The sequence below is a fragment of the Catharus ustulatus genome, chromosome 6, assembly GCF_009819885.2.
Source record: "Catharus ustulatus isolate bCatUst1 chromosome 6, bCatUst1.pri.v2, whole genome shotgun sequence".
NCBI lineage: Eukaryota > Metazoa > Chordata > Aves > Passeriformes > Turdidae > Catharus > Catharus ustulatus.
Window position 1 is genome coordinate 49,283,965 of NC_046226.1, and position 24,463 is coordinate 49,308,427.

Below are 24,463 nucleotides of genomic sequence, written 5' to 3' on the forward strand. Positions count from 1 at the left end.
GTAAAATGAAGGGAATGCATTTGCAGTCTGAGAATGGAGGAGGAGGAAAAAGTTTAGAAATTAAGAATTCAAATTAATCAGTTTTAGTTACCTTTAGTTATCACTAGGTTCTTATTTTCCAAGGAGATTTTGACATTTCTTGGAAATCAGTCTAAGTCTAAGAAATTAAGAGCTGAAAATAACATTTAATTTTGCTTGTGGCAGTAGCTGGAATCATACAGCTGTCTCTCTTCTAAGTAATCATCACTCAGTGTAAAAACAGTTTGCAAGAAGGTAATCTTTCTCTGTTTTAGTAGAGATATTAAAATGCTTGCTTAATGTTCAGGTGTTGTGCCTAATTTTTGAAAGGGCCCCCGATAACCAAATTTGTCGTTTATCAGCCCCACTGTGTACCAGATTCACAGTGTGCCTGCTGAGCAGGCAGGCATTGTTATATCAGTTCTTGACTCAACTGACTTGAGATTCTTGTGCCGAAAGTGGAAGCAAAGCCTGACTGTTGCTTCTTCAGTGTCAGGGTGGTGAGGCACTGGCACAGGTTGCCCAGAGAAGCTGTGGATGCCTCACCCCTGGCAGTGTTCAAGGCCAGGCTGGATGGGTCTCTGCCTTGGGCTTGCAACAAGATAATCTTTAAGGTCACTTCCAAGCCAAACCATTCTACAGTCCTTGTGCTTTTTAGGAGCTTCTGTTAGTGGAGTCCAGTTCTCTTTTTAATAGTGATTATGCCAATCTTGTTGAGGCTGTATCGTGCACCATCAGGTTTGTTCTTCCTATGAAAAGGCCCTGCCTTTTAAAAGTAGCTAGTGACCAGCTGTCATTTGTCCTGTAGTGACCTGTGCAGTGTGTGGGTATGTGCTGGTGTACATGAAAATTGCTCCATGTCCCGGCAATGCCTGTTCCTGCTTCTGCCAGGTGTTGGGGAGGGAGGGAGGAATGTAGTCAAATGTTAACAAAGTTGTTTCTCTATCAAGTCTCTGCTGCACACTCCCAATCCTGCACCCATTTCACACAGGAGGCTGAGATGCTTTGCTGCAGCCCTCCCACCAAAAGAGCATCCAGGGGCTGATTGACCCTGGTGCTTCCCTGTGCTCACAGGAGTCTCTGCTGGAGGGGCTGCTTTCTGTCCTACAGACCAGCCTTTTGCAGACAGACCAAGGGGCTCTTTTGTCCTTGGTGATTTGAGGAAGATCAGTCACAGCATCACCTGAGGTGCTGGTGCATCCTGTAGGCTGAGGTGGGAAGTGACGTGCTGGGTTCATCTCTGCCCAGTAAATCCAAGTTGTCATGCCCCGGAGGAGCATCCTTGTCAATCTCTGGAAGTGACAGGAAGAAGAGTTAATTTCTAAGCTTCACACCTCATGAGTGTTTGTTGGAGCCAAGGTGACCTTTAGCTGTGGCACCACGGTTTGCTTTTGGATGTCTGTCTGCATTAATTCATTCAGATCTTGTTAACATTTGAGTGCTTTGGATGTCAGACATTTCATTTTGCTGGGCCGTTTGTCTTCCTATCCTGGTTCAATGAAAGGTTGCTGTCTGTATTCCTTAGGGCATCTGAAGATTGCCGTTTTTAAAAATTATATTAGAATTTTAAAAATTACCAAGGGACCACATTGCTGGCTTTTCTTTTCAGTACTGATTATCAGGAGGAATGACCACAAGGCTGAAGAGGTTGGTGAACCCACTCTATTGCCCAGGAACTTCTTTGCTGTCTGTGGGTTACAGCTCTGAGACTGGTGAATTCTGTAGTAGTGTATCTGTGGTTTACAGGGCATGTGTGCTGCTACTCCCTGCTCCTGATAAAAGCAAAGGGGTAAAACCAGTATTATTGCTGGTAATATTGTAATAAGCATGTCTGCTTTGTAGCTGACAAAATACATGTAAATGCTAACCAATGACTGATAAATATGGTGTTGCTTTGAAAAGTGCTGTGAAATGTATCTGTGTGGTTCAGATCATAGATAGCTGCTTCTCAGGAATGTTCAAAACATCACTGTATTTGTTTGGAGATTACTTTTTTTTTTAAGATTCACATGTATTGCTCAGATACGCTTGGCTGTGGTAGAACGTGAAAGAAAACACAATAGCTCTTCCCAGACCAACTGATGCTTAGACCTTTGTTAAGACTTAACACCTTGTTAAAGTTCAGTAAGTTACATAGGCAGTGGTTGTGTAATATGGACAAATAAGTTATTGTTCCAAACTAAGAGTGGAGAAGAATGTCCATGTATAGATGTAAATTCTCATATATACTGTCTGTTTTCTAAAATAAAAAACTACTTTGAATTATACTAAAAATTTGGCTTCTGAAGTAATTTCTTTCTCTTTTGTTTTCCAGTATAAGTATAGAGACCTAACCATACAGGAGACCACCAGTGTTATTACTCAGTACAAGGACCTCAAACCTGTCATGGATTCATATGGTTAGTCTGTGCATGAGAATATTTTTGCTGGTGCATTATTGATGTGTTAGATGTCTTTGGTAGTTTTTGTGGAGAGGAAAGAAGATTAACAGCAGAAAACATACCTTGAATTTCTCTGTTTTGTCTCTGACATCAATACTTCTTTAGAAGTACAGACTCAGTAATATACTGAGGTTACTTTAGGAAAATAGCTATCTAATGTGCCAAGAAGTGTCACATTTTTCACAGCTTAACTTTTAGTTAATCACTCACTGATGTCATCAGTTGGTGTCCTGAGATTGCTGGTATCTTACAAATTCAGCTTTGCTGTATAAAGACGTTTTTAAAATTCTGTGTAGGAAGAACTGCAAATCAATGAACAAATGCTTCATTTCAGAGCATGAAGAAAACAGAATCAAGTATATAGAAAATGAGCATGAGGGTTTTGTAATGTAAATTATCAATGATAATCACTGTTTGTTAGCTTTTTTAAAGTCTCTAAGTTAATCTAAATTTAAGTGAGTTAAATGAAGATAGTATCTAGGGTTTCACAGCGTACAGTGAGCCAGCATAGCTGCTCAGGTCAACCTTCTTATGGTCTTTGTTTTTTAACTGTTACCTGTGGGATTCCTCTGTGATCTAATTTATATTACTAATACATCATCAACAATTTTAAAGTGCTCTGCTTTTTAAGTTGTATATCTGGATTGAGAAATTTTAAGAAGGAACCTGGACAGGTAAAAGATGAATTAGTTTTCATTTGAGTAGGTGGACACCAGCAGCTTTCACAGAAATAAAAATGCATGCAGTGACTGGAGAAACAAAACCGGAGTGGAAGGACTGTGGTTGGAATAGCTGCACAGGTTTGCTTAAGATGGTGATCACAATTCCAGATATCCTTGAGCTGTAGCCATTTGTGTTCCCTAATGCTCTTTAAGCTGCCTGGGAGAGGCTAAGCACAGAATCACTTACAGATAATTGGTATTATTTGTAGCAGTGACATCAGCTGCAAAAAAGTGATTACATTGCTGATGAGACAGTTTTAAAGTTCATATTAATAATGAAATATCTACTCCCACTGAAATCCCAACGTGTTCTACATGCCTTTGCAGTAGAGCATCAGCACTGTGCGCAGTAACCTACATTTGAAATACAACTAGAAACTTTCAGGAGGAATTAAGAAGATAAAAGCTTCCTCAGAAGCTGATTCATTCAGCCAAGAATAATGTATTGGATTAAAAGTATGAGAAAACTAAATACAGCAACTCAGTAAATATAGGTCAGAGTTCTTGTGCAGTTTGTAGCTCAGATTTGGCAGAGCCAAGCACTCTTTCTTGCTGTTCAGTGTGTTACTGTTAGTTTAAATTACCTTCACTGATTCTGTAATAAATGCTTGTGGCCCAGGAGTTTTCAGAATTCTTGCTGACCTATTTTTTTAAAAAAAGCATAAAGAATTCTTTTATAAATCTCTGATGACAGTTATTTTTTTAAATCAAGTTTGAGTTCTGATTATCTTTGCAGCAATTTGCAACTTTCTGTTTCCACATTCAGTTTGCAAAGGTTCCAACTTTCTACTTGGTCGCTAAATGAGGAAACAGTTTTATTTGTAGAGAAGGTAGTTTGACAATGATTAGTCATTCCTTTCTCAGAAGTGTTATTCATGAGGAGTTACCTGACACTGGATAATCATTTGCTAATCCATAAATGTGCAAGACGTGAACCTTTCAGGCTGACTTTATATTTATATGTGTGTAACTTGTGAAAACTTACACCAGTAAATAGATGGAGAATAACCTGAACCAAGATTAACATATGTTAGTTATAAAAGTATTGTTTGTTCTCTTTCAGTTTTTAATGATGGTTCATCCAGGGAGTTGATGAGCCTCAGTGGAACCATTCCTGTGCCTTACAGAGGTATGCATGTATTGTAATTATCATCATCCCCATTATTTTCCAAATTGCATGAAAAACTTAGATTTAAGTTTTCAAGTTCACTAGTTCAGTGATCACTCTTTTTTTGAAATCCTTTACTTGTCCAAAGTAAAATATTTTAAAGAAATTGTTCTCTATTTTTGCTGCAGGATAAAATTTGAATGCTGAACATTGGTTCTTCAGTCATTTACAGCTTTGTAATATCTTTTTTCTTTCAGCATTGCATGTTTTTTCAGGCTTGTCAGTTGAATGAGAGTTGAGAATTCAAAGTAGAGTTTTACAATGTTGCATTATAGAACAAATGAGGTTGTGTATTAGTGGCAAATGATAATTATAAATCATAGTTAAATTGTTCTGAAAAATGTTGTGTTTGTGGCCATGGTGTTACCTATTCACTGAATGTTGTTAGTAGATTTTGGCTCTGGCTTCTAACTTTGTACAGTTGAGTTTACTGGGTTTAGGAGTTTTTTGTGAATCTGAAAACAAGAGGACAGCTGAAGAATTGTAATAACTTCTAACATATTTCAAAATATCTTTTATAGGTAACACATATAATATCCCAATTTGCTTGTGGCTGCTGGACACCTACCCTTTCAATCCCCCAATTTGTTTTGTTAAACCCACTAGCTCTATGACAATAAAAACTGGGAAGCATGTTGATGCAAATGGAAAGATATACCTTCCCTACTTGCATGAGTGGAAATATGTAAGTATAGGGAACTTGAAGTTCTCAAACTGCTCATTTTGCATTCCTCAAAGTAGTTGTATCATTTTTAATAAAAACCATAGTATTTAGTAAAGGAGATCTTAAACCATTTTTTAAATACAGTCATTTTTTGGGAGTCTTAAAGTTCAGGATGTTGCATTCTGTATTTTGGTTATTTAAGCTAATTAATTGTATCTTCATTTACAACTTGTGTGATTAAACAGTGCAGCATAAGGTGTCCTTTCCCCTGGCAAGAGAGTGATGTGAAGATTTGTGAGATAAGAATATTTATGAGAGGGAGATTATAAATTTGCTTAAAACATCTCTGTGACTAAAATGCAAGTACTTGGACTTCTTTGTGTAGACATTCCTGGAGCCTCATGTATATGGATATATTTGCTTTACCAATAAATAGAGGTATTGGGCAGTGCAGGCCTCATAGAAGTTTTGGCCAAAACATGGACTTGTAAAGAAGATAAACTGTGTTGACGAGATTAGAAAAATGATACAAGATGCATGGTTCTGTAAAAAGTGATCAACAGGAGTACATTCATTAAGGATAGGTGGTAGTTCAGTACTTGCATAGTAATAATGGAAAAGGAGTGCCCAGGTCAGATGTTTCACAAAGCAAGAGGATCATGTAAGGTACAACTGATACAGAATTCTTCCAGTTTGAGAGGTTGGTAAAAATAAGTGGATTATAGAGCTAAGTAAACTTGGAATGGGGGTGTTTAGTCTGGTGCTGCATTCATGATGCTTGTTCTTATATTTGCAAAATTAAGTCATGCCTATATTAAGTTATAAACAGAGAAGCTTGGTTTGACTTTATTTAGTGGAGGTTTGTGCCACTCCTTAGTGGGTTAGAATATTTTTTCTGTGGAGACATTCTGAATCAGAGCAAAAGCTGTGAGGTATGAAATTGAAATGTCTAAAAAACTTGGGCGTCTGCATGTTTTTCATGTTGGGGGTGGATTTAATTTTTTAAGTATTATTATAGTTCATCATTGGACATTTATGCCCAGTCATTTATTGTCTTGCAGTTGATGTGGAACCATGTATTACCCAGTTTATTCTGCTGTATGCTTTTGAGTACAAACTGGCTGGGTTTGGTGTGTATAATAGAATCCAGAAAGGAAGTTAATGATGCACATATTTGTACAGATAGAGATACACATTTTAAGAAAATTTAAAACCACAAATGAAAGGAATGCTTTTGAACTGTTGGGGTAGCATCCTATTTTTGCTACAGTGCGTTAAACTCTGTTAGCAAAATGAACAACTTGTGATTTGCTTTCCCTCCCAGCCCCAGTCAGACTTGTTGGAGCTGATCCAGGTCATGATTGTTGTGTTTGGAGAGGAACCTCCAGTGTTTTCTCGGCCTACTGCTTCCTCCAGCTACCCCCCATATCAGGCAACAGGCCCACCAACCAGTAAGTGCTCATCACTACTGATTTCTGCAAATAATCACATTAATATTTCAAAAGGATTGTTGCACAGTTTGCCCATAAATAATGCAATTTACTTTTTATATTGATGGCTAATGAATTCACTTGGGCTGTACCTTATCTCATTGGACCCAAATATCTTAAAGGGTTTTTTCCCATCTTAAAAGGTTCTGTGAGTCTAAGAATTCATGTGGGATTTTGGTGAGGAAAAATCAAGTTTGTATTACAACACAGCAAAATCCAGACAAAACCAGAACACACTCAAACACCCCCAAGCTCCTCAAAACAACCAGTGTCCTGTCAACATTCCATGACAGACTTAAAAAGAGATTATTCAAATAACTTTGTATCTCAGTTATTTTTATTCTAGTTATACAAGCCCATCTTTTAAGTATTCTGCAACCATTGATTTTCATAAGCACCTTCATGCCTACAGCTTGTGTTTCCTATGCCCACACTCCTGTTTGTGTTGCTTATTTTTCTTTTCAGATTACTGGCTAAATATTAAAAAAACCCTGCCTTGTGATTTTTTTTATTCTTTGTTCTCTGTTGTTTTGGTGTTCTGACTTGGTACTCATTCTTATTTTTTTGTTAAAATACTCAAGACTTTTTAAGTCGTTTATTTACTTAAACTTCTTGAGGCATCTTCTTTTAAAGTCTGGGGATAGGTAGGTGAGGAAAAAAGAGGAAGTAGGAAACAGAAAATCCTAGATATTCTTCCGGGAGGAGAACTCTGTATTGGGTGGGAAAAAGCCAAAAAACCCAGTAGCATAGACCTCCTCAAGTCAAAGACTGGGACAGTAGGGAAAGGGAGCAGTTTAGCTGGAGATTGTTTATTTAATAATGTTATAACAGTTCTGCATGAATTTAATGGTACAGTAGCTGTATTTGGGGTTATTTATTTGTGCCAGATTTTTAAGGTTATGTCCACTTTCTATTGAAATACAGCTTTTAGTTGATCACAGTGGTACATTTGGAAAGCTGAAGTGCTACTCATTGCCGTTTCCAGCAGAACCCAGTTTTGGCAAGGTTTTAGGCTCTTTTCTGTGAGAAAATGAGTAGCAAACATGAATGGGACCATTAGGAACAATTGACTAAAGGCAGGTGTTGGGAATTTTCAGCTTGTTTTTGGCTACCCTGCTTGTGAGAGCTCCACAGGATTGGATTGTCCTGATTTTCCAGAACAGTGGGGGTCAGTATAAGTGCAGTTTTAGCAGAGGCTGTGACTTGTGCCTTAAGGACAAACCTTCAATGAGCCACATTGGATTGCTCTTGTAGTCACTCAAAGCTGAAGTGGTTTACTATTTTGAAATGAGCTGAAGTACTATGAATTACTTCGTAGCTGAAGTAATTTTAGTGAAAATGTTTCAGGGTCTTGAAATTATTAATAGCTACTTAGTTTTACTAGTGTAATCAGACTTCCCTTATTTTGCAGACATTTGGGGTTTGGATTTTTTCATATTGTAGATACATTGTTTAAGAAGAAATAGAAGTCCTTTGACAAAAAATTTAATCATTTGAAAGCACTGAAGGGTGGAAATAGCTCTTCAAAAATGTTGTTTGATGAGATATTCCTAAAATTTGCTAGAAATATAGAATAAATATGCCCAAAGCATAATTTTGTCAGCTTTTCAAGAAAAATCTTAAACTTGTTAAAACTATTTAGGCATTTATATGTGCTGATAATAAATTTTTAAATACAACTCCTAAACAGCAGAAATTACTTGGTAAGAACATGTTTAGTTCATTAAACAGCCAGTGAACTACTCTGAAGGTACTTAAATTAAGCACTTGTTATTTAGTGGGTAGAGATCATTGGCTAGAAAGGTTAAATTCATTTTTCAGCTGCTACATAAAAAAATGGATACAGTTCTTCAGCTGAGTCATCTTTAATACCATGTTTTGGGTTGTTCTTTTTTGAGTACCCTAGCTGCAGGTTGTTTTTTTTTACTTAGTACACCTATTTGTTGTGCATTTTTAAATCAATACCTATTTTTATCCATGCAGTGATTACTTTAATGATTAGGAAAAAAATCAATATAGCAATAAGATTATTTATATATATGTGAGGAAGAACTTTACACTGAAGGTTGTAACTTCTGAAATGTAAAAATACACAAAATTCTTGTTTTATTTAGCTTCCTATGTGCCAGGAATTCCGGGTGGAATAACTCCCTATCCACCATCAAGCACTTCAAACCCAAGGTAAGAGCCCCTTTTCATCATTTGCCTGATAGAGAATTTCACTGAATAGTATCTAATCATAATTGTATTTTCTTGTGGTTCTTGTCAGTAGCCAAAATTAGAAGAAGGTTTAGCATTCTTAGTGTTTCTTCAAATAAAATATATATATATATATGGGTGTGATGAAAGATTTTGAAATTACCTGACTCCTAGCTGTTATCTTCTTTCACTCATATAATTTTATGAGGTTGATATGTTTACATGGCATAGAAAGAAATGTACCCCTAAAAGTCAAGATTTTATTAGCAACTCAAAGATGGAACAAAACATTTCTGGGTTGGTACAAACCTTGAGTCGAGCATAAATGTGGACTTGGAGCACTCTAAGAGAATTTGAACAAGACAAAGTTACTTCAAAAGCTTTTTACTAATATTAATCTAGATTTTTTTCTATGTAATAGTTTGGAATAAAGCATTTCCAGAAGACTTGCAGATCTGTCTTAGTAAATAGTGAGGTGTTGACTACTGCCTCCTAGTGTGTACTTATATTTTTTACATCATAGTTAATTGTTTTTATTATTAATGCCCTTATGTCCTGATTTTGTGGTAGGAACATATGAGATGTTGGTTTAGTATGAGCATTTTTATTTAAAAAAAAATCTAAAAATGTAAAAACCTGTGAGGATTGGGAGGGGAGGAGTGCTATGCTTTATGAAGAGGAAAGTTAGGACTTCTGTAAGTTTTTATACCATGTTTTTTCCTCCTAAATAAATTTAAAGTGCTCTTAATGTTGGTACAAAAGTAGTAGAATTGTTTTTAAAATTTATAATTTATGAATTAGTAGGAAGGTTTTAAGAACTATTAAATTTGCAGTTACGTGAAGAGACACAGAATATGCTTATTTTGTATTTTGCAGGGGTTTTTGGACCACTTTGCTTGATTATTACTTTAGTTAATTCTCTGCTGCATGAAGGTGTTTGTCAGTCTAGTACTGACTAATCTGTATCTTTGTTTTAGTTAATAGCAAAGGTATTTTAGAAAGGTGTTGTAGACTGTCACATGTCATCTCATAATTGTTTTAGTGAGCAAATGAATACTTCTGCTTTCTTTATCCTTCAGACCAGGACTGAGAATTTCTAGGGGAGTTTGTTTCACCTTGCAACCATATTTTGCATTTCTTTGCATTTTTAGGTTTGCATAAAGCAGCTCATCAGTCATCTTCTTAACTGTTCTTATATTTAAAATTAACATTTTGAAATTGTGTGAGAGTTGGTAGCTAGGATAATTTCTTTTGGCTACTTGTGGGATTTCATATAGCAATACTAAGAGATTCTGGAGAATTTGTTATCCAAATATTGACCAGGTAAAAGCTAGACAGGGTTTCAGATAAATGGTATCTTAAAACCAGAAATACCAGTTGTGAAAGATGCTAATGTGAGCAGGAAAAAGGCCTGCAATTTTAACATTTTATTATGTAAATGAATGTTTAACATGGTGGCAATAAAGATAATTTAGTTGGATGATATTTTACTAATAGTTGTGTAACATTAGCCTTTCTTTCCTTTTCAAAGCAGCTACCCAAACTATCCTTATCCAGGTGGTGTTCCCTTTCCAGCAACCACTAGTGTTCAGTACTACCCTTCTCAGCCTCCTGTCACCACTGTTGGTGAGTACCTTGGAAAGGGTTTCTCTGAAGTAAAGCTTCTCTGTATAACTGATACATAAAGAAATAAAATTAAAAAAGAAATGTTGTTCTTACTCCAAACTTCTAAAGTATTGATCTTTAAAATTTAGTCGAAGGAAGAAAAAAGTGTATTTTATTTACCTCTTCAATAAGGAATTTGATAAATTCCTGGGTTTATGCAATACATTGTGTGTGCTTTGTGCATATTTTGAAGACCACTGCAGGTAACTGTATGGGATTTTCCTCGCCCCTTAACCACAGGTGACTTTAGATTGTCTTCATTACTCTGTTTGTGGTTTAGAAAAATACCTTTGTCATCATTTAAGCATCTAATGGACTCTATTTATCCTGTCTTTCCTCCCAAAATAGTAACTTTCTAAAGCAGCAGTTTGGAATGAGCTTTATTTTTAGTGAGATTTTTTCTCCAGCATCTTCCCTGTTGCTTCTTACTGATCTCTGCTTGAGACTTCCATCTTTGTTCCCTTGAGCATCAGGATCCGGGATACTGACCTGTGTCTTTTCCCAGTCTGCTCCTCTGTGGCCCTTGCTTTCCAACCTGCCCCTCACTTTTAGTGTATGTGTAGAAGACTGGGAAGCAGTGATAAATGTCATCTAGTTCAGTGGGAAGCTGGTGCAGTAACTTTCCAGCTGGCTGATGGTCCTTTTGGCACAGTTATATGGTGAGGATGTAGATCCTGTTATGATGTTGTTCTACAATCCTTTGTAGACTCTTGAGCCCCATAATTTAGAAGTGCATCCATAGGTTCTTCATTTAATGTGTGAACTCCCAGTTATTTATTGAGTGGCCTGGGTTAGAGTCATAGAATGTCTTTTCTTTCCAGAACTGTGTGTATTTTGTGATTTTCCTTCACATACATGGGGACAAGGCAAGGGAAGAGAGATACTTCTACTTTACTCTTACTAAAATATCTGAGGAGTTCTGTTACTACAGAATTTGAAAGCAGCAGTAAGTTGTATGTTGTGTTTTTCTTGTGCCTCATCCTGTCCTTTGTGTCCAAGTTCTTTCAACCTTTTCTATTAAGAAAGTATGTTCTGAAAGTTCTTGGCTGCTTCAGTGGTCCCCTCCACTCTGAGGTGATGTGAGTCTGCCATGCACAGTGCAAGGAAGCTGCTGTCCCACTCAAGTACCTCAGCTTGTGTCCTGGAGAATTAATGGTCTCCATTGTCTCTCATGTAGGGGGCTGATAACTTCCCTAGGGAAAGTTTGCTTTCTGCAGTGTCTTTCTCAAACAAATCCAGTTTTGCCTTTTATGTAGTGGAGTGTTAATTTAAAATAGAAATATTTTCTGTTTAATTTCTTTCCTTCATTTTCATTCCCACTGAAGATGAATAGAGGTGCAGCATCTGCTCAAGATGGAAGGCTCTTCCAGTCCTGAGTTAGATCATCTGTGATACCATGTTGTGATGTTGTAATGCCAGGTTTCATAGTGACAATTTAACATTACACTAACTCATTTGCTGCAGCAAGGTAAAAGCCTTACACCTGGTTTACATGGCTTATCTTTTGTGCCAGATGAAATGCAAACACATATCTTTAATCATCTACTACACTTAAAATATTGTGAGGTGTTTCTATTGTGTTTGTTTTGTTGGGTGTTTTTTACAGTCCAGTATTTTTTTTTCCTTTCAACTGAAAATGTTTCTTCCCTATACAGTTTTTTTGACTGTGGTTTATTGTGGTAGTTTATTGTGGTTTATTGTGATAGGAGCATATCAGTTATTAGAACTAAAGAGTTTTGTGTGGATGTGTTTACTATTGTGAGCCTAGTTTGAATTGAATGAAAATGTTCATGTAAAGTAGCTTAAGTTTTTCACAATCACTGGTTTTTCAAATAGTCCTTAAGGCTTTTTCTTTCTGTTCAGTCATCTGCCATTAATTACTTTTCTGATGCAGTTACTGGTTTGATGATTCTGTAAGGTCAGTTCTGAAACCAGACTCTGCCTAGTAAAGGTTAAAGGTTTCAGAGTTCTGTGGATTTAGTGACCATGTGCCATGAAATCTTCCCCAAGCTGGGCTAATTATGGAAGTGACAGAAGACACTACGGGTTCATGCTCTATAAGATGATACATTGAGCTGCATTTAAAATTATGCTTTTTATGTTCAAAGACCTCTTCCCTATCTGCTGGCATTTCTGTGTGAACTTTCATTGTGTTAGGTGTATTGTGATTTTTTTTCCCTTTACTCTTACAGTGAGCCTTGCATAAAAACTCCCAGAGTGAGGGATGTCAGGGAAAAAGAAAAGTAAGCATAAGTTCTGATACTGGTTCTGGCTGATTCTGACTTTGTGTTAGAGTAGAATTCATTATGTAAACAGTAACTAAAATCATGCTGTTTTGAAGGGAAATCAGGCCTTTTTGATTGGGAACAATTCTCTGCCTTAATCTGGTAGTCCTATACAGTGGATAAATTCTGTCCTAAATAGTTTGACTTGGTCTAAGTTTTACTTCTCAGTGTAGAAAGTGCTGTTGTTCTTTCCTCCTTTTCATAGGAAGCAGCAGTGATGAATTCCTGGGTTTGTGTATATGGTGCTATTTGGCAACTTCTGTTGCTGGCACTAATGGTTAACCAAATTTTGCAAATTACCTTGTTGACTGGCAACAGGATGAATTATTTAGGTCAGAAGTGTAAAATCAGACATTCATATTAATGGGACGTTCATATTTTCTTAAGGATGTCTTTGTACCAGTTGTTTAATAATTCAATCTCTTTATTTTTCAGTGGTAATTTTCTTGTTTTTTTAGAAAAAGAACACATATTCTGGTGCAACTTATATATATGCAAAGTGGTCATATTAGTAATGATCAAAATTTATGTTTTCTGTATTTTAGAAGGCTTTGGTGGATTAGTAAGCATGATGTGCTTCTTCTCCTAGTTCCTGTCATTCATTTGCATAGCTTTATTTTTCTGCCCTTACGGCTTGGTGTAGGTTTTGTGGACAGGAACACAGTAAAAAACATAGGATAGAGCTATAAATTCATGCAGTCTTGTTTTGATAGCAGAAGTAAAAAAAAGTCTTCAATTATATGAGATTCATGTGAGGAGTGATGAGTATTTATTTCATTGTGTTGTTTTTTAAAATCTAGGGCACTGGAAAAGGCTATGTACATAATGCTGTAATAGCTTCAGAGTTTTGATAGCTGTGACTCTGGATACAAAGATGCTCTAGTAAAAATTGCTTATTTTCTTTGCAATTACAGAACTTTAAATCTCTGTGTTTCATTCATAGCAGTTGTGAAGTTTAGGCACAAAAACTGCTGTAATTCTTGCTTTGTTGTTACAATCCAGCTGAAATGTCACTGATCTAGAAGGTGTGAGTCACAAGCCTGGGGAAACTGTGACCCTCCAGTTGTTCCCACTGAAAAATTGAAGTGGTTTGTGATAAATATCACCAATAGCCACTTCACATTTGCTAGAGCATTTGGAGTTTCCTGGTCTGGAGACACACTGCACTTCCTGTGACAGACACAAAGTACTTACCTTTCTATTTAAAAGTGTGTTAGTGACAGACTCTTGAAATCATCCTTGAAAGGCTGATTTCCAAAAGCATGTTCAGGTTGCCTGTCCCTTCTGCTCACTTGCCCATAGGGATGCACTGTTCTTGAGCCTGGAGGATCCTTGAATATTCACCTGCTCTCTTAGACCCCTCTTCCCTCTGTGATAAATTCCCATGGAATTCCTCCAAGAAGGTCTGTGAAGATGCCAGTGTTAGCTCTTATAAAGTCCGGGGTTGCAATTTTATTCATTGCCCTGCTTTCTGCTTATTGGATGCAGAACTCCATGATCTCTTGCTCACTGTAGCCAAGGCTGCCCTCACATCTTCAACCAGACATTCCTTGTTAGTTTTACAAGGTCCAGCAGCACATCTTTCCTCATTGGCTGCATCTGTAGCAGAAAGTTATTGTCAATGTTTTCCAGGAATCTCCTGGACTGTGTGTGGCTGTGTTGACCCTCTAGCACACATCAGGGTGGTTCCCCACGAGAACCTGAGCTGCATGCCCTTCCTGGAAGTATCCCCACTTGAGCTGCATGGGTGGTCTCTATAACTCTCCCTTTGTCTTTCCTACTTAAAACTGTCCTTACAGGCCTGGCAATTCAAAAAAAAAAAAAAAAAAAAAACCAAAAAATCCTCCAAGCTAATGCCTGTAGTAGGTAAATTCATTGTCTTAAGCCAGCTGTAACATTAATTGTGGTTGAATACATCCAATCATTAACTATTGTTCTTCTTTAAAAGGTCTTGGACCAGTAACATTTATGGACTTCAGAGGAAATGACCACCCCAGTTTTAAAGTAAAAGGGTGTGGATATAGGAAGAGTGAAGTGAATGAATGGATGCATACTCTTAAATTTAGTTGTGTCCCTGATGTATGTTATCTCACTGTGGTCTCCTGCTGCTTCTGGAAATTATTATGGAGAGCAGTTTATTTTGTACAGAGAGCAACTTGGCCACTTGCTATTCCACCTGGCTTTACACTGCAGGCAGTGCAGCCCAGCACTGATCTTACACTTGTGCAACCTCCTTCTGCAGGGCCCAGCAGGGATGGCACCATCAGCGAGGACACCATCCGTGCTTCCCTCATCTCGGCGGTCAGCGACAAGCTGAGGTGGCGCATGAAGGAGGAGATGGATCGCGCACAAGCTGAGCTCAATGCCCTGAAACGCACAGAGGAGGACCTGAAGAAAGGGCACCAGAAACTGGAAGAGATGGTGACTCGCCTGGATCAGGAAGTGGTAAGTGAGAAGAGCCACTGCTCCCCACCTGAGTATTCCTAGTAGTGAACAGAAGCTTGAAATTAATTAATCATTAAGCATGATAGAAATAACAAAGCTTCCAGCACATTGTGCTGCTTCTCTTTCACAGCTGGAGGCTTGTGCTCAGGCTGAAGCTAGCCAGAAATAGCAGTGACCATGGGAAGCAATGTCCTGCATGTGTCTTACAAATGTCATTGCTTACTAGTAGAGGAACAGTTTTATTTTTCCCCATTCTTCCTGTGAAAGATGCTAGTGGTGCGAGATTATTTCATATTTGCGTCTCAGTTTCTTGATAATAATGTGTAACAGCAGCACTGGAGAACATTTCAGTGTCTTAGTGCAGAGAACATTGATTTTAGTCACAGCCTCCTTGTGTAACTTCTTTCCCAGAAGTGTCTCCTACTCACAGTATGCTCAGAATTCCTGCAGTTTTTTGTTAAGGCATCTCCCGCTTAGTCCATCTGCTCCTTGCACTGCTGCTCAGGAGTAAGATTTTGGGATTGATGAACAGTTTCTGAAACCTGTTCAGTGTTCAGATGTAGTTTAAAAAAATCCATTAGAAATTATTAATTGAACTAGAGAACTGGGGATACCACATTCTAAAGAAAATTATTGTTTTGGCTTTGCTTTTACTGACTTTAGCTAGTTTAAATGGTTAGTTTTCCTAATGTGGCAACTCGGAAATACTTGGAATGTTGGCATGCCTTCTCTACAGTTATAAATGGGTAATGGATTGACATTATCTAAAGCAGATATTCCTTTTTAAATTAATCTGAAATCTACAGATTGATACCTCTTTCTTTTGTAAAAATCATAATAGAGATAAGCAAAGAAGGTACAGAATGAACTGGTATATCTAAAAATCTTTCATCTAGACAATTGTATCACAAGATAAATAAACATCTTAATTGTTTCTAGGCTGAAGTTGACAAGAACATTGAACTTCTCAAAAAGAAGGATGAGGAGCTTAGTTCTGCCTTAGAGAAAATGGAAAGTCAGTCAGAAAATAATGACATAGATGAAGTTATAATTCCTACAGCACCACTTTACAAGCAGATCCTGAACTTATATGCAGAGGAAAATGCAATTGAAGACACCATCTTCTACCTTGGGGAAGCATTGAGACGTGGAGTGATAGATTTAGATGTCTTTTTAAAGGTAGGTTTCTTGGGATGTTTTTAAGATGTGCATTTTAAATGTGTTTACTTTGGTAATGTTCATGATCTCTTCACAAAAGAGGATCCTGTAGGAACAGGAATATTTTATACATTGAAGCAGAAGTGATTTCAGAGTTTAAAGACCAATTTTAAAAGCATTATAGGTAGAAAGCCATATTGTTTCCTTCTTGTGTAGACCTTCCTGGTTCTGTTTATCTACTGTTAGAAGAACCATTCTCTGCCCCATGGGAAGTGCCTTAGTCTGATTTCACCTTATGGAGTGCATATTATTACTTTGATAAGAGTATTTGTGGAGTTAATAATTAATAGTTATTATAATTTAATTAATGTGTTAATAATTTAAAATCACAAAAAATAGACTGTAGTGATTGCACTTGGTAGCCACCTGCCAGTCATTTTAGGCCAAGAAAATGCCATTCAGTAGAATAATGAATTTAGTGTTTCCAAAAAACTGACATCCCATTTGGGTCACAGAATGTGCCATGCTTTGCACATGAAGTTTTTATCAGAACTTGACTGATAGCCAGCTGCTGTTTTTCTTTCTGCAGCATGTACGTCTCCTGTCTCGCAAGCAGTTCCAGCTGAGGGCATTGATGCAGAAAGCAAGGAAGACTGCTGGACTCAGTGATCTCTACTAAATTCCCAGACTTTACCTGGGAAGTTAGACTTCCTTGTGAAGCAGCCATTCTCTTGATCTTTCTCTTAATCAGTAGGTGCCCAGAGTAAGTTATTACATCATCCAAGTGTAAGATATTTTGAATCAATAATATATTTTCTTTTTGGTAAAGACTAGCTTTTATTAATGCACTTTCTATCTCCTGTAATCTTTGTGCTGGTGGACTTAACGCTGAATAAAACTTGTTGCATATTTTCTTCCTCTACAGAACTGTGTATGACGTGCTTTCTTTTCAAAAGTGCAGTGTCAGCTTAACCATGCTTTCACTTTACTTGTGAGATTTGGAAGATGTTGTGCCAAACTGGAAAAATTCACGTTTATTATGACCAGTGAAAACTGAAAACTCAAAAGGTTCTTGTTCTCAGCACCATAACCAGCGTGGCTTAAGACTGAGCCTTGGCCTTAAGGCTTTTCATGTTACTGATGGCTCTGAAGAGGGTGGAGTTAATTTTAAAAAAAGACTGGGTGAGTCTTCCATAACTACATAACTGCCTGAAGCCTCCAGCACAGCTGCACACATTCACTTGTGTAATTACAAGTGCTGTTGGAGTTACTGTGACTTGGAAAATAGAATTGATTTAGGTAGGAAGTAGAACTGCATGTGGGAGACAAAGCCCTATTAAGAAAAACGAGGAGACAAATAACAGTTTGTGGTTTATTTGGTGTTGTAGTTGGTACTACAGTTGGACAGTCACTGTCTTGTTGCACATAGACACCTTAACATTTTTTAAACATGCTCTGGAGACAGAACTTGCAACTAGATTGATATAGTACACAAAAATAAGGTTCTCTAAAAAAAATACCCACAAAAATTCCAAAGCAGTGTTAGGAAAATACACTTGGACCTATCAACAGTGAAATATTTAAGCTATTCAGCTGGCAGAGAAGGTTGGTCAATTGGCTTGACAATCCTTTAACTTCAAGAAATGTCTTTGGTTTCACATTGTGAAGCAATTACTCCTTATTCCTTTCAACCAACATGAAACAAGATGAGGAAAAGGCAAAGGGTTTTTTAGGCAGTGCTGCTTTGAATGCTGGATTTCTGTCATACCACTTCACTGAACAAGACTGACTAGGTTATCTAGCTCTGGCTAAGAACATGGGTGTTTGTGAACAGGGAAAACCCTAGATTAGTTTCCTAATGCTATCTTCAGGAAACTCCATTGTTCAGATTTGAGCTTTTTTGTGTGTTCTAGTTGAGATAATACATTGAAAGATTTGACTTACTTGGAAGGTGCAACGTAAGACAAACCACTAAACCCATTAAACTGCTAAGAGCCAAAAACTGCTTGGGCAGGTTTAAAACTGTAGTTCCTTCTGGATTGCCCACAGTGTGTCTGCACTCTTCCTTAATTTGTCCTCTTCCTCAGGTTTTAGGATCATCTTTACTACATCAGTGATGCCATTACTGCCCAGTACACAAGGAACACTTAGGAAGACATCTTCTTTTATTCCATGCAAGCCCTGAAAAGCACATAAGGATTGTTAGGCTGGAATTTATATATATCTTTATATTTCATAGAATATCCTACCAGGAAACCAAATTCAGTTGAAATTAAACTAGAAAGTGAATCACTGTTTTTCAGAATTCCAGAGACACTTAATTCTCTAACAAACTAGGAAAAAGGGGCTGCTCACCTTAACAATGGTAGAGATGGGGTGCACTCTTCTCAAATTCTTCATAATACTTTCAGCTAGGTCTCCCACAGAAAGGCCAATAGCCCAGGACGTGTACCCCTTCAGTTTGATCACCTCATAGGCGCTGCAGAGACACAGACACTCATTAAAGAGCAAGTACCATCAACTGAACTGCTAAAGACAAGAGGTCTACGGATCAGTTTGGAGGCATCAAAAGCTTGACTGATTCTCTGGCAGGACCAAAATGAATGTGGCAGTGAGTAATTCTATTTGCATTTTACACTAATCCCCACAATTACACTGGAAGCCTAGAAGTTTAAGCTCTTCCCCAATTTAAAGTTTACTAACCATGGAAACTTAACTGCCAAATCTACATTACTCCTTAAAATACTATTTCATATTCCATTATGTCTGCATCCTGACATTTGGGGGCTACTGAGGTATTCTAGATATGGGTACTGCAGAGCAGAGATTTTTCAGCTCTTCATGATTTGTTCTTGTTGACATTTATGAAAAAGCCAAGCCAGTATTTACCTGTCCACGACCTGCTTATGGACCTCCTTCCAGTGTTCCTTGTCTGCATCAGTTCCCAAGTCTGGATGGAGAGCCTTCAGAGAGACGCCAGCAACATTCACTCCACTCCAGACAGGCACTGAGAGTTGCACATAAATTAATTATCTCACAATACTCAGTCCTTCTCAAATTAACTGTTAACATAAGATCTAGCTGCATTCACCTGCAGCACATCACTTTTGATTTAGCTATGGCCTTAAATATAGTATCACCTGTAAGGCCAATCTAAATGCAGGCTGAGAACCTAGGAGCACATCAACATTTGTACACGGTGTCACAAAGTTTGAGCACACCTTTGTTAATGTGAAATACCTGGGCAACGTGAACTAAAGTGACAGTGACTATATTTTGCGAAGTTTTCTCTAAGTAAGAATTGATACCAAGTGCATTCTGGTGAGTGTCAGAAGCAGACAGTACTGCTCTGGTGCTTCTTGGAAAAGTATACGTTAAATAAGGAAAAAGTGCTTTCTCCTGTCCTCCAGACTTGCCTCTGCAATTCCTGTATACAGTGACTAAGAGAGGCCAGGAATGGCAGCTGAGTGCCTGCCAGTACTTCTGGTGCAGATCTTTGAGAGGCCCTTGCAGAGAACTTTATCCTCTTGCTGCTTCAGTTTGGGTTTTTTTGGGAGTTGTGTGACCAATTTAGCCTAGAAATGTTTAGCCAGCTCAGGTTACAGTAGTGACTTTTTCCAAGCACAGTCATTCAGATCAAATATAGATCATCTAAGGTTACTCTGTGCAGTAGAAGTCTTAAATCAGAACTTGCACTTTAAGGTGCTGCAGTGCAAAGGTTTTAGAGCAATGTTTTGCTGCAGCTTTTCAGGGTCTTCCTGGCAGACAAAGCATCAAGGGAGCTCTGTGTAACAGATTTCACCCTTACCACTGGAATCTCCGTGCTCTCCGACGATCCATCCGTGGCAGCTCAGGGGGTGGATGCCCAGCCTTTCTCCCATGAGGTGGCGGAAACGGGCAGAGTCCAGATTGCAGCCACTACCAATAACACGATTTTTGGGGAAGCCACTGATCTTCCAGGCCACATAGGTCAAAATATCCACTGTGAGGAGAACAGGGGCATAACAAGTGCCACTCATGAGCAGACTGATGATGAGGATGGTACCTTCCACTCATCTGCAAGCATTTTACCTGCATGCTAGTTACATGGAACAGAGCACAAAGCAGTGGCCATGGCCAGGCACTGCACTGGGCTAACAGAATGATTATTTTATATAACATAATGACTGTTTTGTACAGTCCTTCAGCTCTGCCTTTATGCTATGCATGCAATTATCAGTGACCCTTAGTGTGCCCAAGATCACTTGGTCTGAAAACCTAAGTTTATTTCTCAGAAGGCCAAACTGCTGAGCTTGGAGAGGGAAGATGACATTTTTTGCTATACAGATGTCATAGAATGGTTTGGGTTGAAAGGGAGCTTAAAGATCATTTCATTCCAACCCCCTGCCATAGGCAGGGACACCTTCCATTAGACCAGGTTGCTCAAAGCTCCATTCAAGCTGGCTGTGACCACTTCCAGGAATGGGGCATTCAGAACTTCCCTGGGCCACCTGCTCCAGTGTCTCACCACCTTCATGATAAAGAATTTCTTCCTTATAGCTAACCTAGATCTGCCTCTTTCAGTTAAAGCAATTACCCCATGCCCTTGTAAAAAGTCCACCTCTCTTTTAGGCCCCTTTAGGTACTGGAAGGTCCTCCAAGGTCTCGCTGGAGCCTTTTCTTCCCCAGCACAAGTATTTTCTAACAGCCTGTGCTCTAATGCCACCTTATTGAAGAAACACTATTCTCTAAGCCCAATCCTCTTACAGCAACACAAGACAAACCTGGGTTTGAGACAATAAGCAGCTTGCAGTCAGGGCTGTATTTAACGACATTGGGAATGATGAATTTGAAGATATTCACGTTGCGCTGGACCAAGTTAAGGCGACTCTCTCCTTCTTGCTGCCGGGCACCAGCAGTGACAATGACCAGCTTGGAGTGTGCAGTCACACTGTAATCTGCAGACAAAAGGCTGTGTCAAGCATGACCTCCTCCCACACGTGGTTCAGAACAGGAGCTCTCACTTCTCTACACTGAGATCTCAAATTCTCAAGCCTGAGGGTGCAGCAATGCCCTGGTAACTCTTACGCTAGACTTTGCCTCTATAGAAAATGGAATTTCATTTTAAGACTGTGGCTCATTGCCACAACATTGTGACAACACTGAGGCATGGTGACATTGTAACATGCAGCTGCTAGTAGTGATAGTCTCAGCCACAAATGGGACTAGGGATAGCTGTTGGGATTGCTTTCAGGGTAAAGGCTGTGCAGAAGAGGAAGAAGGTTTTGCCCTCATAACCTGCTACCTTTAGGAACTGTAATGAAGGTTCAAGCTGGTTAAGCCTTTGCCCTACTCAAGGCTGCCACTAAAAGTTATCAGAAGTAAGCAGTAATGAGTTCAGAGGTCGTGAAATGAAGTTCTCTAAGGTGCACAAGTACTTTAGGAATTCATCTTTCTGTACTGAGTAGTGAATCCTCGAAGAAAATTCCTAGCTGGACTGACCATATGAAGGTATATTTTAAAATGTCAGCTGAGTACTACATCCATGAGCTTTCCCCCTAGCAATTAGGGTGACAGGCTAAGTGCTAGACTTGGCTGTCCAGTGTGAGACCTGAAGTGGCTATCTCCATTTAGAAATAACAAGCACATGGGAGCCAACTACTTGCCTTTGCCAGAGACAATCTTTGGCGTTTTAAGGAAGAGGCTGCCATGCTGGAGATCCAGCATCTCTCCTCTGAGCTTGTCCTCCACAACATCAACAAGGGCGAGTTCATCAGCCAAGTCCTACAAGAGACCAGGAGGAATGGTAAGTTTGCTGCCTCCTCCAGCACAGCCCCCAGTTTTTAAACTGTGAAGTTACAATTTTTTTTAAAGCTACTTAAACAATTTTGCTCATCTCTAGCATTTCACTTCTTCCCAGAATCCTTCAATTAGTCCCCCTGGGATATGCACTTTCTTGAGTTCACTTTATACTTCCCATAACCACATTCTGTGTGAAATAGTAGTACAATTAAGCAGGACAATAATGAAGAATAATTTAATAGTGGTTCACACACAACCTATTTGACAGTCAAGAAAAGCAAGCCTGATGTTAACCACAGCATTTTCAGTATGATAACTGAAGGCAGAAGCAAGTCATTCAGAACGTCAAGGACCAGTTTTTCCAGATCATACTGCAAAGAATTATTCCATTGCTCTGCTCAAGACAAAAGAAATCCTCAGTTCTCAATCTTTTTGTATATTTAGAGTGTTAGAGAATTACTACTTAGAAGGGAGTCTACAAGCCCCACAAAAGTAAATGCCGCTCTTAAAATGATGCATAAAGGACATTCTGTTTGATCCTGAGGCAAACTTTATTTGCAACTATTTGTTCTCTGTCAATAGCTTGAAGACTGTTGCTTCATTTCAGGCCCAAAAAAGGATTGTATAACCAGAAGTTAATCTAATGAAGGTGACTCTTTTTTTTTTGCCCCTCTTTTAGGTTTCAGGTTCTTCTGCTGCTTCTTCCCAAGCTTGACACTTACCTTCATGAGGATGCTGATGGCACAGGCCATTCCGACTGCACCCACGCCAACCACGCTAATCTTATTTTCGGCATGGCTTTCCTGTTTGTGGACAGTGTGGATGAGCTGATCCTTGAGAGACATGGTGCACTGCTGAAAGGAAAGCAACAGATTATTTCTCCAGGCTTTGGAGCTTTTACTGACATCAGAATATTTGTATCCAGCAAGACAGACTTTATTTCAGGATGATAAGAAAATGGATACAAAACACATGAATAAAACATCTGGCAATACTCTCTTTATGCCACAAAATGATTGCAGAACTGAATTATTGATGACAATTCTTTGTTCAAGCCCACCCTAGCTTTGCCTCACAGTCTGAGAGCCATTGATTATATTATATAGCTGGTGGCACTCCAGCAGCAGGAGAATGTTCTAAATGACCATCCGTACTACATTATGGTACAGGAAGCCATTTTAGTACTTCTAAGCACAGCACAGTCTGGCAATCTGTTCTCTTATCCTGAAAAACTGGTATTCTGTGCCCTGAAGCCTTTCCAGAGCTGAAGTTGTGCAACACTTAGGCAAGCCCTTTTTAAGTACAGCATGAGCCTCCACGCCAGCTTCATGAATTTGTTTTGAAGTGAAACTGCACAGTTTTGAATTAAGATGGCTGGAGTGTGGCTTTACCATCTCTCCCACTCTCACATTTTAGCTGCCAGCTGCACAGCATCCTGGTGACCTGGGCTCTGACAGCCAAGGGTGTGCCGAAATGGTACGGTGATGCCAGAGGATTGTGCATCCATCCCCGTCTCCGTCTGGAAGGCACTACCACGCTTTTTTTTTTTTTAATGGTGCTGCACTGGGAGCAGCCTGAAGAGCCCAGGGCAGGAGCAGCTTCACAGATGGATGCAAGTACAGACACCACACGTCTCTCTAGTGCTGAACAGGCAGCAACTCGTTCAGAGCATGAAAAGCCAAGCCGAGCAGCAAGGACTGTAAATTTTGGGGTTGAGGGGAGGGACAGGAAGCCAGTAGCGCCCATATTTAGGAAAAAATCGACCAAACTACGTCAGTCTTCATGTGCCGAAGCCTCCCGAAGCGTGGCCATAGCGCGCAGGGCACTCTCCACGTGCCAAGCCCTCCCTCTGCACTATGAGCACTTTAATGTGCAAGGCTGGTGAGAACCACCCGCTCAAGCACGTCTGTTACACTTAAAAACTCACAGAGAAGTTCCTTTCAAGAGAAAATTAAATAAGTTAGGAGAGTGGTAAGTGGTCCACTAATGCTGTATTTGAAATGCAGCCCTAAACCCATCCTCAAGTCTCTTTGCAGGATCACTCCCTTGGGGCCACACGCACGGATTAAGGGAAGCAAGTTAATCCACGGAGGCTCAAGGGGATGGAGGGAGCGGACGATGTGGGGGCTGTGAGTGGAAATCACGGCGGCTGGACTCAAGCCCAAGGCTGTGCCCGATACCACCACGGCCGGGGGGACTCTGGAGCAGGCGGCGGTAAAGGGACAAACTCCGCTGGACGCCGCCTGCTCCACCGCGTCCCCCCGGCGTTTGGGGGACCAGCACCGCCTGCATTTCCCCTTTTTGCATCCCCCTCTTGGCGCACCCCCGGCTCCCGCCCCCATCCCAGCCCGCCCCAGCCCATCCCGGCACGGCGATCGCACCTACCGAGCTGCTCGGGCGGGCGCGGCGGCGGCGGCGGGGCGGGGG

General features: G+C 39.4%; 3 protein-coding genes across 5 annotated transcripts in view; 2 read left to right on the forward strand and 1 right to left on the reverse strand.

Moving 5' to 3' along the window:
- The window catches only part of UEVLD (UEV and lactate/malate dehyrogenase domains), a 17,674-nt gene extending 15,262 nt beyond the window's left edge, over positions 1-2,412 (forward strand). The window contains exon 13 of the transcript XR_004418208.1: positions 2,333-2,412. The gene's annotated coding sequence lies outside the window, so the exon portion shown is untranslated. The remainder of the gene's footprint in view (positions 1-2,332) is intronic.
- Positions 1-17,177, forward strand: part of TSG101 (tumor susceptibility 101) — an 18,212-nt gene extending 1,035 nt beyond the window's left edge. Inside the window, exons 2-10 of one of the 2 annotated variants that reach the window (XM_033062562.2) lie at positions 2,333-2,417; positions 4,245-4,310; positions 4,871-5,034; positions 6,338-6,464; positions 8,618-8,684; positions 10,234-10,328; positions 14,895-15,097; positions 16,037-16,276; positions 16,845-17,177. In XM_033062562.2, the coding sequence (XP_032918453.1) occupies positions 2,333-2,417; positions 4,245-4,310; positions 4,871-5,034; positions 6,338-6,464; positions 8,618-8,684; positions 10,234-10,328; positions 14,895-15,097; positions 16,037-16,276; positions 16,845-16,934 (1,137 nt within the window). In that variant the 3' untranslated portion in view covers positions 16,935-17,177. The remainder of the gene's footprint in view (positions 1-2,332; positions 2,418-4,244; positions 4,311-4,870; positions 5,035-6,337; positions 6,465-8,617; positions 8,685-10,233; positions 10,329-14,894; positions 15,098-16,036; positions 16,277-16,844) is intronic. The other variant, XM_033062563.2, reaches the window with a different exon arrangement.
- A 436-nt stretch (positions 17,178-17,613) lies between these two features.
- On the reverse strand, positions 17,614-24,456 carry LOC116997924 (L-lactate dehydrogenase A chain). 2 transcript variants are annotated; one of them, XM_033063171.1, is made up of 8 exons: positions 24,422-24,456; positions 22,759-22,887; positions 21,901-22,018; positions 21,019-21,192; positions 20,064-20,237; positions 19,145-19,262; positions 18,611-18,734; positions 17,614-18,436 (listed from the first exon to the last, which is right to left on the reverse strand). In XM_033063171.1, the coding sequence occupies exons 2-8, from the start codon at positions 22,879-22,881 to the stop codon at positions 18,272-18,274; spliced, it is 996 nt and encodes a 331-aa protein (XP_032919062.1). In that variant the 5' UTR covers positions 22,882-22,887; positions 24,422-24,456; the 3' UTR covers positions 17,614-18,271. The 2 variants fall into 2 exon arrangements, with proteins under 2 accessions (XP_032919062.1, XP_032919060.1); XM_033063169.1 differs by having other exon boundaries at positions 22,759-22,890.
- Positions 24,457-24,463: the final 7 nt, after the last annotated feature.

Coding starts and splice junctions, on each gene's coding strand:
- LOC116997924 (XM_033063171.1), bottom strand. CDS start 22,881: ATGTCTCTCAAGGATCAGCTCATCCACACTGTCCACAAACAGGAAAGC. Junction 22,019..22,758: donor CCATCAGCATCCTCATGAAG/GTAAGTGTCAAG, acceptor GGTCTCTTGTAG/GACTTGGCTGATGAACTCGC. Junction 18,437..18,610: donor CCATCTCTACCATTGTTAAG/GTGAGCAGCCCC, acceptor TGTGCTTTTCAG/GGCTTGCATGGAATAAAAGA.